We start from the raw sequence: 15,013 nt of genomic DNA on the forward strand, positions 1-15,013 counted from the left end.
CCTTGGTAACAAAAACAAGCAATAAAGCATTAGAGTACATTCTATAGGCTCAGCTAACCTGGAGCACAGCATAATTACTGCTCAGGGAACAACACACCCGGCACAGCATCACCAGCTGGGGCGCCTCGTGGGTGAACACTGCCACAGACAACACATCATCATTGCCCAGGGGGAGGCCGGCAGGTACCGCCCCCCTCCCTTGTTGTGCATTCATTCCTGCCATTGTGTCTTTATCGTTTCTTGGTACTGCCTCCACATGTATTACTAGTTGTATAATCACACTCTGTCCTGCCTGGGGGTTGGGATGGCATGTTCCTCCCTTCTCCTTTGTTGTTTCCCTGCAACAATAAACTATCAATCAATCAATCAATCATTACCTTATAATAATTAGTAAAATTACAGAAGTACACCCACCGGGCCGACGTCCACCTGAGACAACAACAAACAATGCAGCGACAAGCTAGCAATGTATTAATCATGAACAACTAATTAATCTAACCTGACTTAACCTAACCTAACATAACTGACCTCGATACAGTATATCCCATGCAAGATAATATTTCTTTCTTTATCATAAACAATTAAACTAACCTAACCTAAGCTGGCTCTACCTAACCTAAACCTGGCCCATGCCTCAATGCAGCATATCCCCCCCAAGATAATATTTCTTTCTTTATCATAAACAATTAAACTAACCTAACCTAAACCTGGCCCATGCCTCAATGCAGCATATCCCCCCCAAGATAATATTTATTTCTTTATCATAAACAGTTAAACTAACCAAACATAGCCTGGTCTGTGCTCTGCTGCCAAAATTCAATAAGAGGAAATATATACCTCAATATATCCCCCAGACAATATTTATTTACCGTGGACAATCAAGCAATCTAACCTGACCGAATCCTAACATAGCCTGGCCTGTGCTCTGTTGCCAAAATTCAATAAGAGGAAATAAATATCTCAATATATGCTCCCAGACAACATTTATTTATTTATTTATCATGGACAATCAAGCAATCTAACCTGACCGAATCCAACTACAACTAACCTAACATAGCCTGGCCTGTGCTTGACACATGCCCCTCAGACCACATTTCACAGTATTAATATATAACGAACAAGTGACTTCCAACAGAGAGAAGCGCGGCCGTGTGTTGAGTGTGCACGAGGCAGCTGCTTCACACTGCACAGAGGTGTCCCTTGCAGCGAGACGGCTCAACTCATGGAATATTACCACAATTTTGAATAATATTTCATTTATGGCAATTATTTTGAGAGAATTTAATACTGACACTGTTGCCTTTAGATCTCTGAGTGCAGTTCCTTGGGGGAACAAAAACCATAGCGGTGTAGGGCAGGGACAGAAGGGGAGGGAGGCAAGGGAGCATGGGAGGCGTCTGGGATGCCTAAATGTTAGGGGACGGAGAGTAGGGAAGTTAGAGGACATGGCTAAGGAATTGAGGGAGTGGGACTTCCATGTGGTGGGGGTTACCGAGACCCAGCTGAGGGAAAGACTAGAAGTCAGGTCAGGGGACTACAATTTTATAGCCAAGGGAAGGAGTACAAACCCAAGGAAAGGTGGGGGAGTAGGTTTATTTATAAAACGGGACTCGGGCTTAACTTTTGAGGAACTAGATGTGGGTACCAGCGAGGATATTCTAGCAGTGAGAACAGGGTACAGGGACAAGGGTAGGTTGGAGCACCTAACCATAGTAGTGTGCTACATGACAGTGGAAGGGACGGGTGCAAGGGTAGAGAAGGAAAGGAAGTATGAGAGGGTAGGGAGGGTAATAGCAGAAAATAGACAGGAGCAAGTAATTGCCATGGGATACATGAATGGACATATTGGTATCCCAGGAGAGGAGATAAACAGAACTGGGACATTGTTATTATAGTTTGTGGATGAGCATGACTCAGAAATATTAAATTTAACCATAGCGGAGGGAAGGGTAACCTGGGCAGAAAGGGGAAGGGAGTCAGCTATAGATTATATCCTTGTTAACGAGAAGGCTAGGAGGATGGTTAGGGATATGTGGATAGACGAGGAGGGGCTCATAGATATAGTAAGTGACCACAATATGATGGTTTTAAATTGTGTTAGCCAGGGCCAGAGGGAGGAGGGGGAAACAGGAATAAAGATTGCCGCTGGAACATGAGAGGGGGTGACTGGGAGGCCTTCAGAAGAGACCTAACAGGTGTAGAATGGGGAGCGGATGGTAGTGTGGATGAAAGGAATGACAGGATGTGGAGGAGAGTAAATGAGACAGCCAAGAGGAGGTTAGGAGTACTAGAGATAGGAAGAGGCAGGAAACAGGGAAAGAGGTGGTGGAACGAAGACGTTGAAAAGGCAAGGAAAGAGAGAAAGGAGCTGAATAAGAGAACCAGGAGACTGAGGAAGGAAATAAACGGTGATGCAGGTAGAGTAGAATCTGAAAACACGTGGCAGCAGTATAGCAAAGGGAGGTAAAGCAACTCATTAGGAAGGCGAGGGCAGAGACTGTGAGGGAGACAGTAGAGGAGCTCAGGGAGAAGGGAGAGAAGGGGGGAAGAGATTGGTATGCCTTCCTGAGGGGGGAGAGAAATAGGTAACAGCCCAACATAGAAAAAATAGTAGTGGGAAACAGAGTAGTGAAAGGGAAGAAGAAATAAAAAAGGAAATCAGAAACTTCTGGGAGGAGATAGCGGGGGTGAGTGAGCCTGCAGAGTTAGGGGAGGTGCACTTGGAATCTAGCAGGAAAATATTTGAGGCTATGGGGGACTGCTTCAGTAGGGAAGAGATCAGGGAATATGTAAAGACACTCAAGGCTAGGAAAGCAACAGGGAGGGATGGGATTCCTAATGAGTTTTATAAAGGAGGAGGGCCAGGTGTAATAGAGGGGCTGTATAGGCTGTTTAGAAAGATTTGGTTAGAGGGAAAAGTACCGGGAAAGTGGAACGAAGGTAGGGTGACTCTGCTACACAAAGGGGGCACAAGAGTAGGAAAGAGTTAAAAAACTACAGGCCCACAGCTGTCACAGACACAATAGGAAAGATTTTCAGTGGTCTACTTAGTGATAGGATGAGTAAATGCTGTGAAAGAAACAGGGTAATGGGGGAGGAACAGAATGGTTTTGGTAAGGACAGAAGGGGGAGGACAACATGTTTGTAGTTAACACAGTGATTGAAAGAATGAAAGGAACGGCAGGGAAAGCATACCTTGCTTTTCTTGACATAGAAAAAGCGTATGATAGGGTAAATAGGGGTTTGTTAAGTCGATTGTTGACTAGAATAGGAGTGAGTGAGAGGGTAGTAGGGATAATAGAGTATGTATGAGAACACACGGGCAGTATACAACCTAGGGGATATAGAGACAGGGTGGGTCAACAGTCGTAGAGGGGTTAGGCAAGGGTGTGTGCTGCCCCCGCTACTGTTTGGGCTGTACACAGAGGAGCTGGCAGAGTGGTTGAGGGCATCGGGGTATGGGATAAGGGTGGGGAGTGAACGGCTAGGATGTCTCATGCATGCAGATGACATTGTGCTCATGAGTGAGGATAGTGAAGAGTTACAACAAATGTTGGATGTAGTAGCACAGTATGGGAGGGACTTTGATATGAAGTTTAGTAGTGAGAAGAGTCAGGTAGTAGTAGTAAATGCTGAGGCTACGGACGAGGGAAGGACCTGGGCGCTAGGAGGGATGAACACAGGCCGTACAAGTTCATACAAGTACCTAGGGATCATAGTTGACGAGAATGGAACAGATAGGACCAAACAGAATAGAATTTCTAGGGCAAATCAGTGGGTAGGAAGGCTAGGAAGTGTGGCTAGATGTAGAGCTAACAGGTATGAGGTAGTTAGGGGGATATGGAAGGGCATGGCAGTACCAGGCAGGGCCGTGCAGAGGGGGGGGCGGAGGGGGCTCGAGCCCCTGCCCCTTTGAACCTTGATGCCCGAAATGCCCTTTTGCAGCATTTAAGGGGCGCCAAATTGAAGCTGAAAGTCATGAAATAACTAACCCGTAACTTCAAATCTTAGTTTTTTTTTTTTCTTTTTTTGTGTGTGTTTTATATATACTTAATGGTTGACTGGTTGTTTAATACCAGCATTTATTATAATAATAATTTTTATGTTATCACCGTAATCATAATTTTTATTACGAACCTATCAGTCAGTAAAGTGCAGAAATATGTAATAGTTTCCCCCTTTAATCTATTGTTGCGACCTTGAAAATGATGTTCGGAAAACCCGCCCTGTCCCGTTAGGAAGGCGGGCGAGGGAAAGCTTGTGTTTACTGTTTTGCCTATGGTATAGGTAAGCATGGTGGAATTCCCCTCATGTATGTTAAGTTTTGACCTATTTTGGGCCCATAGGTGCCTCAAGTACAGTGTGGAAATGATTTTTCTAAAGAGATGCTTGTATTTTGCCCCTGGTATAGATGGTGTAATGGCCCAATAAAGCCTGGGCGATAGCAGCTGAGGAGTGTCACCCATGTAGGCCTCAGGGACGCCACCTGCCTTCCCCCAGACCTTGTTACAGCCTTGTCCTCAATGCCTTGCCTTAGCCGTGCCTCCTAGTGTTTTCTCTGTGCCTCCTACTGCGTGCCTTGCTGTGTCATAGTGTATTTGGCCACTGAAACAAGGGCCAATGTGTGTAAGGTGGGTGTGCTGTTTGGGCACCTGTGGACACCGCCACCGCGGTTAATATATCCGCCTAGTTGTACTACATGTGTATGTACTGTGTTAGTGTTTAAGACATTTGGCTGTACGTGTACGTACTGTGTTAATGTTTAAGTACATTTGGGTGTACCCTTAGGTTGTAAGGTGTGAAAGTGGTCCGAGATGACCAACCCTCCCCTTTCCCTGTGATTGGGTGCGAGTTGCGTGAGTGTGGTGTGTGTGTGAGTGCCTTGTGTATCCTAGTTAATTTAAGTACAATAAAGTGTTAGGTTAGACTAACCTAACGCAAGGAATCACTAACACACAATAAACACTAACCTGTTAGTGTTTATTGTGTGTTAGTGATTCCTTGCGTGAGTGTTAACTTGTTGACCCCCTGTAGCTGTGAAGCCGTGTCACGGACAGCCTGCCGAGCCCACATAAGGTGAGTTGACTGTTAAACGAGCACCGGCGCTGCTGTGGTGGAGGGAAGTTCGAGTCCTTCCCGGTGGGAGTGCCGTGTAGTGCCTTGCCCGGAGGTAACGACCCCCCCCCATAAGCTGAGAGGGGCATCGCAACACTATATTTCGTTTTCTCTCAATAAAGAAAACATTTGTGATTGCAAAATTGCATAAAATATATGCACTTTACATATTTGCATTTGCAATATTGTTATTAATATTTACGAGTACATATATATTTACATATATACTGCACTGTGCAGATCCGAGGGGATAAACAAACATCTTGTCTGCCGATTCTCCCGCCGGGCGGTATGTTATACATTTGCAGTGGTATTTGTTTGTGCATGGATGATGTAGGGCCGTAGGCCTATTCTTACAAGATGCAGAACCACTATTAAACGGTAGGTACTACCTACCGTTTAATAGTGGTTCTGCGATGCTTCTCTGCACTTCTACCTTACCTACTAGGTAGGAGTGCAGAGAAGCATCGCGCACTTTAGCAGACCCTCACTGGGCCCCACAATTTTTCCAGATCGGTTTGGGAGGATTCGAAAGCAACAACATTTGTAGTTTAACGATCACATTTGCATAATTTCAGTGCAGAGTGTGAGAGATGCCTCGTAAGGAGAGGAGGTTAAAACAAAAACAAAAGGAGCTGTGTGAGGCCGCAAAAGGGAGTGGATCACTTACCAGCTGGATAACAGAAAACAGAAAAGGTAAGAATAACAGTTACTTGAAGCACCTACCTTTTTACATTGCCGACACAGAGTTTTACTGTTGTTTTCAGTAACAATACCAATCAATAATTATCCCACCATTCCCGATAGACACTGTAACAGCAGATTGTACAATGTACTGTACCTTGTTTCTAGATGGACTGGGAGCAAGTCATGACGAATCAGATGAGAAAATGGAAGGAGAGAAAGACGACGACACTGTGCATCAGAGAAATGACAGCTTGCTGGGAACAGAGAGCCAGGAGGACACAGAGGTTGGAGGAAAGCCTGGAACTTCAGAGGTTATTGAGCCCACACAGAATGCTGAGATAGAGGAAACAGCTAGTATCCAGGAGAAAGATGTTGGAGTGAGAGAGACAGAACATGAATTACAGATTGCACAAACTGTGGAGGTAGAGGAAGCAGCAAGCCAGGAGGAGGCAGATACCAGAGGGAGGCAGACATTCTCACACCTGCTTGAACTTACCCACCCAAATGATCCTGCCCATGTCCAACAACATAACATCAAATGTGATGATTCCTTCATTCAGTTTTGCAACAGTACTGGACCCTGTCAACCAGTACTCTCATCTTTTCCAAAAAATGAAAAAGGACGGTCATTTCAAAAGAAATGGTATGAGAACAACACATGGCTAGAGTACTCCCCAAGTCTTGATGCAATGTTTTGTTTCAGCTGCCGTCTTTTCTTGAGTGAGGAAAAATACATAAACCGGAAAACATGGAAATCAGAAGGAGTTAATCAGTGGAGAAAGGCTCTTGATAGAATTAAAGGTCACAGTGCCTCAGAATCACACATGTGTAGTATGGTGAGGTGGAACAATTCAAAAAAGAGATCACTGGAGGTAGCTTTCGAAATGGGTGACCGTGCATCACAAGCTGCTAAAGACAGGGAAAGAGAAAAAAACAGAGAAATCTTGTCCCGCTTACTAGCCACCACACTTTACCTGGCAAGACAGGGATTGCCTTTCAGAGGAGATGATGAGAACCCGTCAAGCCAAAATAGAGGTAATTTCATAGAGTTGGTAGAGGTATTTGGTAAATATGACAGTGTAATTAAACTGCATTTGGAATCGGTAAAACAGAAGCAAGGAACTGCTAAAAGACCTCTTGTCTCACTCCTCTCCAACAGAAGTCAGAATGATATGATTAGAGCTTTGGCCATATCAGTAAAAAGAGTGATCCAGAAAGAAATCCAAGAGAGCAAAATCTTTTCAATTCTCATGGATGAAACCACAGATGCTGCACACACTGAGCAGGTTTCTTTTGTCATTAGGTATGTGCATAACATGAAAATCAATGAGCGCTTTCTTCAGGTGTGTAACATTCATAACACAAGGGGAGAATCTCTTGAAAACTTAGTGATAGATCTACTTGAAGAAAATAATCTGAAGTTGGAAAACATCAGGGTCAAGGTTATGATGGTGCTGCAAACATGAGCGGACGCTTTAACGGACTTCAGTCAAGAATCCTGAAAAGAAATCCAAAGGCATTGTACGTACACTGCCAGGCACACTGCCTTAATCTGGTGCTGGTTGAAAGTGCAAAGTCAAACCTCTGTTTTGTCAGCTTCTTTAACTTAGTTGAAAAACTTTATGCTTTTGTGGCCAACTCATCCAAACGACACTCTGCATTTATTGAAATGCAGAAGACGATGTACCCTGATCAGCGACCACTGGAACTGCAGAAGCTGTCAGACACGCGTTGGACCTGCAGAGAAACAGCCCTTTGCACTCTGAGGAAGGTCCTCCCAGCTGTCATGGAGTTTCTTGAGCAAATGACACAGCAAGACCCTCCAGACTCTTCAGCAGGTGATGCAATGATTCTACTCAAGAGCATCAACTTTGAATTCTTCCTGTGTTTGGAAATCACCTGTCCAATCTTCCAGGTAACTGCGATGGCTTCTAATGCTTTGCAGCAGAAAGACATGGACCTGGGTGCAGCATACAAAGTTGTTAATGGAGTTTTACAGGAACTGGCACACAGCAGAACAGAGGAGAAGTTTGATAATATGTATAAACAGGCTACAGAGAAGGCTGCATCAGTGGGCCTGGACCCTCCAACTGAGATTCCTGGTCAAGCTAGGAGGAGGAAAATGCCAGCTAAGTATAAGTTCACTGCCACAACAGCTACCTTTGATCACACTTTCCCTACTTTGCAAGACTACTATCGTGTTAAAGTGTATTACGTTTTTGTGGACACAATGACACACAAGCTTCGGAGATGGTTCAAAGGAGAAGATAACTCCACTTGGGAATTCCTTAATGCTTTCCACAGCCTGATAGCTCCAGAGAAATGGAAAACAACAAATCCCCCCACAGAAGTACTGCAAGCTGTGAAAAAACTCTGTCAGTTCTATAACATTGAAGTAGACATATTGCAGACAGAACTTAAGGTGTTCCATGCATCATACTCATGCCCCTCACCCATCAGTGTGACATCTATTCTTACAGTGGTCAAAGAAAACAATGCACATATGGTTTTCCCTAACTTGACTGAGCTGCTGAAGACATAATGGCACCCTCCCGGTGTCTACAGCTACTGTGGAACGTTCTTTCTCAAAACTGAAGCTGGTGAAAACAAAACTTCGCACCCTTTGCAGAGAGGATAGGTTGTCAGACCTTCTTTTACTTGCGATTGAAAAGGATATTCCAGTCAACCTTAGTGAAGTCATTGATATTTTTAAATGCATGGGTAACAGGAAGTTGCTGTTGTAACTGCAAGAGAAGATGCCACTGTAATGTACACACACACACACACACACACCTTAGTGACCTTCTCTAAGTTCTCTTATCTATTCTTTCATCAATCAGTTACTTTTAGTTACATTAATAATATTATAAAATAACTATGAATAAAGCCTACATCATTGATGTCTATGATATCTGTTAATAAATGCAGGCTGGATTATGAAGCAATAAACATTTAAGATTTCAGAAATATGAACTTTATTATTACTGGCCACTCTCTACTAATTTATACATCGAGTAATTTGAGTATGAACAATGATGTGGTATGTTGTGATTCGATGTTATCTTTATGAATATGGGTTGCTACAATTCAGCCTGTTATAGTCAGGTATGCTTTTGTATCCTTTCTCAAATTCATGCTCCATGTGCCCCTTTTAAACTTTTGAGCCCCTGCCCCTCCAATGGTCTCTGCACGGCCCTGGTACCAGGCCTCATGTATGGCCTAGAATGCATGAGGTGGACAGTCAAGGAGCTAGATAAGCTGGAGGTAGTACAGAACAGAGTAGGCAGGCTGGCTCTGGGTGCCAACAGGTATGCGGCGGTAGATGCAGTGCGAGGGGAAGTAGGCTGGAGCACCTTTGAGGAAAGAATAGGTAAAGCAGTTTTAGGGTACAAAGTCAGGCTAAGAAAGATGAGTGAGAATAGATGGGCAAGGTATATGAGTGGGCGGGACAGGGGACGAAGTGGAACAAGTCTAGCATACGCTGGGACAAGAGATGTGGGCTGGAGGGCTTCACACTCTCGGAGATGACGCTAGGGGGGGAGGTGAAGGAAGTGAAGCGTACAGTGAATGACAGAGTTCAGGAGAGGGGCAAGATAGACTGGAGCCAAAGGGTGGGGGCAAAGAGTTCTCTAGAATGGTACAAGTTGAAGGCCAAACCCAAGTGTGAAGCCTTCTACGAAGGTAGCCGGGGTGTGTGTTGCTCTTCAAGGCCAGGACTAAATCCTTAGAGGTGAATAATAGGACATATAGGTGGGCAAATGGGGGAAGCAAGGTATGCCGTATGTGTGAAGGGGGGGTTGACGAGACAGTAGAACATATGCTACTAGAGTGTCCTAGGTATGATAGGGTTAGGCAGAGTTTGGTAGAAATAATAACACAGGAATTAGGAACAGAAGTATGGAATAGGATGCTAGAGGGGGATGTAGAAAGGGTGATAGAATTCTTGTTAGGTCTGAGTACGCTGCAGACAATGACCAGAAGAACAATAGAAGGGGTTAAGGAATTCCTAGAGAGAGCCTTTGCGGAGCGCACCGGATAGGGTGGACTCCTGTAGATGTCCCCATCTGTGCCTCTACGGGCTCTTTCAGACGGTTATATTTTATTTTTGGATTTTCAGGGAGTTGGCCCCGAGGGAGTAGGCCGTTATGAAGGCTGTAGTTGGATCCGAAAGGGACAACTACCTCCCGAACCAGGACCATGACCAGGGCAGCAAATAATAACTTTTGGAAAACTAAAGAAAATTCAATAGTTGTGTTAGAAGTTAATGAACACAGCCTGACACACTGCATTTTGGGCAGGGGGTGAAGCAAGTTGGGACAGAAACAATCAGGGGGACTATTGAGGAGAGGGCAGCCTAATAATGTTGAGACACCGACTGCTTGTTTCTGAACAAAATACAATTCTCTTCATTGTTTTTTTTCTCCAGAAATCACTAAATAAAATCCTTAAATCCCACGCTGGGTATTTCCGTCAGCCGACACCGCTTGCCCAACTAGTTCAAACCAACCTAACCTAATTCAACCTTACATAACCTACCTAGCGGGGGGCGTCACCCCCTTTCTATTTTCCGGAGGTCATTTGTTATTGTACTGCATTCAGGGATGACAAAAGAATCCATGTTGTATTAACTTTGCTAGAGGTGGCTGCCCTCACTTCAACATTATCCATAGTTGGGTTTGATCAGGTTAGATTTGTTAAGGTTATTTGTTTAAGATAAATATGAAATATGCTTCACCATTGTTATCACTGGCAGTGGTGTGACCAAAGGTAATCTACACAGTCCCAATAACTTCCTAAATATTAATCTGGCTGGGAATTACACACACCAGACGTCACAGGCCAGTGTTGAGAAGGCACGGCAAGGCTCAGAGTATTCACCTATTTTGAGTGACCCATAACAAAATCATAGCAAGTATTGTTAGGCCTGGCCATGGGGGCACCGGGTGTAATACTAGACAAACACCCCATCTGTAGCCCTTGCACCACCCCCGTGAAACACCCTAAAGACAGTGGTCATGTTCTTAAGCACTTCATCGTCCAAGTGCACACATTTGACAAGGCTTTCATAGGAGTTGTGGGAGTTTTCAAGGGTAGCTTCATGACCCTGGTGGTGGTGTGACCCTTCCTCTGTTCCATGAACCTACAATAACACTCATTAGAATCTGATTTATCTCCTTATTGGACTTTGGGAAGAGTTGAGGGGTGGAAACGTCTGACACTGCCAACCAGACTGGGCCTTGGGGGCACCGGGTAATACTAGACAAACACCCCACCCATCTGTGGCCTTGTGTAAGAAATTAGAATTGAGCCTCTTTTGTCTATTTGTGAGACCTTGGATTGAAGGTGAGGTCGGTATCATAAGACATTTTGGTTCTCATCATCTGTTTCTAAAGGTCAAAGGGGGGTCAGGCGTGCTCTAATGAGTGTTTCTTCAGGTTTACGGTGCAGAAGGGTCACACCACCACCAGGGTCAAGCCTGGATATGCCCACAACTCCTAGGAAAGCCTTGCCAAATAGGAGAAGGAAAAGAAAGAAGAAGGTAAAAGGTAAACAGTCCCCAAGGCAGTGCTGAGAACAAGCCTCCTCCTCCCCGGCCTGCCAACAATGACAGTATCACACACCCGTGGAGACTAACACGTGATAAAGACAGAATAAGCCATTGACACAGGCACGAAGGAGAGGAGGAGAAGAAGAAAGAAGGTAATAGCCAGTCTCCAAGGTAACGCTGAGAACCAGGCCGCCCCCTCCCTGCCTGCCCGAACAGTATCACACAGCCGTGGAGACTTACCTGGTTCTTACCTGGTTGGGCTCCCTTGGAGGGAGCCCCACAGTGGCTAGCACGCCAGTCTTGTGTATTAGAGAACAACAGAAATCCAAGACAAAGAAAGATAAGACTGGAAAGTGTGCAGTGTGCTAAAAGCCTGTTTAGAATGGTAATAAGTAGATTGAGCTCAGTAATGAAATAAAGTGTCTCCCAGGAACTCAGCAAGTCCCTTCTTGAAAGAGTTTAGGTTAGTTGACTCTGCTACCTCTGGGGGGAGTGAGTTCCGCAGCCTCACCACACGAACTGAGAAAAATCTATGTCTGGCTTCGCAAGTGCTGTGAGGAACAAAAATTTTGAACTTGTGCCCTCTAGTAATATCCCTTGTTGGTGCCATGGTGAATAGATCTGTAGGTGATATAGCTGACATACCATTGAAGATCTTCCAACATTTAATAATATCTGCCCGCAATAGTCTTCCTTTCACAGAGTAAAGATCTAAAGTTTTAAGTCGCTGATCATAAGACATAGTCTCACAACCTGTGATAAGCTTAGTCCATCGACGCTGAACTGATTCTAGAAGAGATAAGTCAGTAATATAACCTGTGTTCCATACTGGGGATGCAAATTCAAGAAGTGGACGTACATGTGTAATGAATAGTTTAACCATAAAGGAAGGTGAGCGACACAAGGTTGACTTAAGAAAGGAATATGACAAACCAGCAGCCTTTGACACTACAGATTGGATATGGTGATGGAATCTTAATGATGGATCAATGGTTATGCCAAGATCTACTGCAGCAAAACTGAAACTTAGGGGATTGCCTTTAACAGTATAAAATGAATACGGGCCCAAATCATAAGACTGACGGAGGTCGGTGCCAAAGCTCATGAGTTTAGTTTTGTCAGTATTAATCTTTAAGTCCCAAGATTCTGCAACTTTAATTAAAGAATCAATATCTCTTTGGACAATACTAATGCCCTCCAACACTGTGTTAAGGCTCTGAGGCTTTATCAGAAGATAAAGTTTAAGATCATCAGCAAATAATTTTATGTTTGATACTAAAGTATTGGAGATGTGATTTATGTAAATAAGGAAAAGAGTAGGACCTAACACAGAACCCTGTGGCACACCGCTAATTACTGGAAATGAAGAACTGATCTGTCTGCCCACTACAACTTCCATAGTCCTATGGGATAGAAATGTCTTGATCCAAGATAGAATAGCACCATTAATGCCCACTGAATTAAGTTTAGTAAATAGAATCTGGTGATTAACAGTGTCGAAGGCTTTTGAAAAATCAAAGAGAATAAGATCAACCATATTGCCCGTGTCCATCCACTCAGAGACTGCATCATACGTAAGTAAGGGCTGATCCTCCACAGACTTGCCAGAGCGAAAACCAAACTGGTTGACATTCAGTATTGAATTGGCTTCCAAATAATTATGCAATGCAGCAACAATTATTCTCTCTAAAATTTTACAGCTAACAGAAGTGAGGCTTACTGGGCGATAGTTAAGAGGATCACTTCGTTTACCTTTCTTGAAAATAGGTACTACTGAAGATTTTTTCCAAATTTCAGGAATCTCCCCCGAATTTATAGATGAAACAAATATTTTAAACAGAGGATATGCTAAATTAGTGGAGCAATGTTTTAGTAATACTGGATGAACAGAGTCAGGTCCCATTGCAGTGGAAGGGTTAATAGCACCGAGTTCCCTAGCAACATCATGAACTGTGAAGTGTATCTGGTGAAAGGAGCCATCATGTACTTGGTGTGGTGACTGTGGAAGACCAGAGGGTATGGTAAACACTGAGGAAAAAGCACCACCTAAGAGCTGAGCCATCTCTTTAGGGTCGGATACTAAGTTTTCTGCATCACCGAGAGGACCAACGGAAGGACAGCCTACTTTTTTCCTGCGTATGTACGAGTGAAATAATTTGGGCTTAAGGGAGGTTTCTACCCCCACCTTTTACATGTTAACGGATAGGTCTATTTCTCTTTCATTTTTTCAGTGACGGTCATGGTTTTCGAATATGTTATATTTCAATGCATTTCTAATAAGATCCCGAGGGCAGATTTATTATTTAGGTTATTGATTTTCTTTATCTGAATTTTAAAAAAAGTAACTAAGAAGAATAAAACAAAATTAACAAAAAAATATATAAAAAAATAATAGACAAAAAAGGCCCTCGACAAGCTGTTGCAAACTTCTTGATCTTTAAAATGCACTTTGTTTCATGAAAATCGGTTCATAAATAGGGACAAAATAGCATTTTTAGTTTGAAAAACTGCTTTTTTTCAGGAGAGCTAAAAAAAGAAAAAGTTTCCAATTTCTTTAATAACTCTATTTCTTTTTGCTATACAACTATGAATTTTGGTATGGAAGTACTTCTGGGCACACCTGATCATATGTAAGTAAATCAATATCATACAGTGTTTCTAACCTAATGAGCCTTTACCGGTACATAAGGCACCTCACTACTGGGGGTTCTCGGAAAAGCAGTTTCATCATCAAGGGTGTTTTGTACCAGTGGTGGGCTCCTTCCCTTCACTCAACTGCTAATCCAACCCAATACAACACTAAAACTCTCCTGGAGCATAGTTGTCATCAGTTGCTTCCCTCTTGCGCTTCTTCGGTGTGGAGATTTGTGCTTTATCTGCATAGCTTTGTCACCTATAACATCTCTTATAAGTGACATTCTCTTCTCTAGAGTACTTGTATCTCCTTCAAGGACTTCAACTGAAGTGCTTGGCAGGAGAATATCATCAGAGGTACTCACATTAGCAGAGCTTGATGTAGAGGGCTGATCTTCAAGGTGTTTTCTCTCAACCCACTCCTTATGAGACTTCTGAAGCCTCACCAGACTTTTCTTTCTCCTTCCCATCCTCGAAAATATAGGTAGAGAGCAGAAAAACACAGTAAATGTCCTTCACAAGCTTGTAAACAAACTCCTTATCAGCTTCTGTGGCTTCCCCTTCCTCTTCACAGGTCACAATCCCGTTCTCTCAAAGGGATAGCTTTGAGAAAACGTATGTAAAGGAGGTGAGACTAAAATAAACTATTTTTTTTGCGTAATTTTCGAGAAAAATTACTGTATTCACGATTTTTAAAGGTATTTGACAGATCTGACAGCTGGGCAGCCTTTTAAACTGACAGTTGGGACCTTTAAACTGTCACGCGGCCTTTAAACATTGCTGGGAATTAAAGGCCGGTCATATTAGCCTCCAATAAGCGAATAAAAAATTTTTTTAATTTTTTTTAAATTATTCGGGTAGAAACCCCCCTTAACTGAGTAATTATTAAGGATGTCCTCCTCATAAGAAATCTGTTTCTGAGTGGAATAGTTCCTGTACTGGTAATTTACATCCAGAAATGTTTGCAAAGCTTCAAAAGCGAGTTTCTAGCATGTACTGCTCTCATCTGTTTGTAATGGTTCCAACTAT

At 43.4% G+C, this 15,013-nt stretch overlaps 1 protein-coding gene across 1 annotated transcript; it reads left to right on the forward strand.

The window, feature by feature from the left end:
• The first annotated feature begins 3,870 nt into the window (after positions 1–3,870).
• On the forward strand, positions 3,871–7,268 carry LOC126994724 (zinc finger MYM-type protein 1-like). Its single transcript, XM_050854013.1, has 2 exons — positions 3,871–5,811; positions 5,968–7,268. The coding sequence occupies exons 1-2, from the start codon at positions 5,709–5,711 to the stop codon at positions 7,266–7,268; spliced, it is 1,404 nt and encodes a 467-aa protein (XP_050709970.1). The 5' UTR covers positions 3,871–5,708.
• The last annotated feature ends 7,745 nt before the right edge of the window (positions 7,269–15,013 follow it).

This window comes from Eriocheir sinensis, unplaced genomic scaffold (assembly GCF_024679095.1).
Source record: "Eriocheir sinensis breed Jianghai 21 unplaced genomic scaffold, ASM2467909v1 Scaffold856, whole genome shotgun sequence".
Lineage (NCBI taxonomy): Eukaryota > Metazoa > Arthropoda > Malacostraca > Decapoda > Varunidae > Eriocheir > Eriocheir sinensis.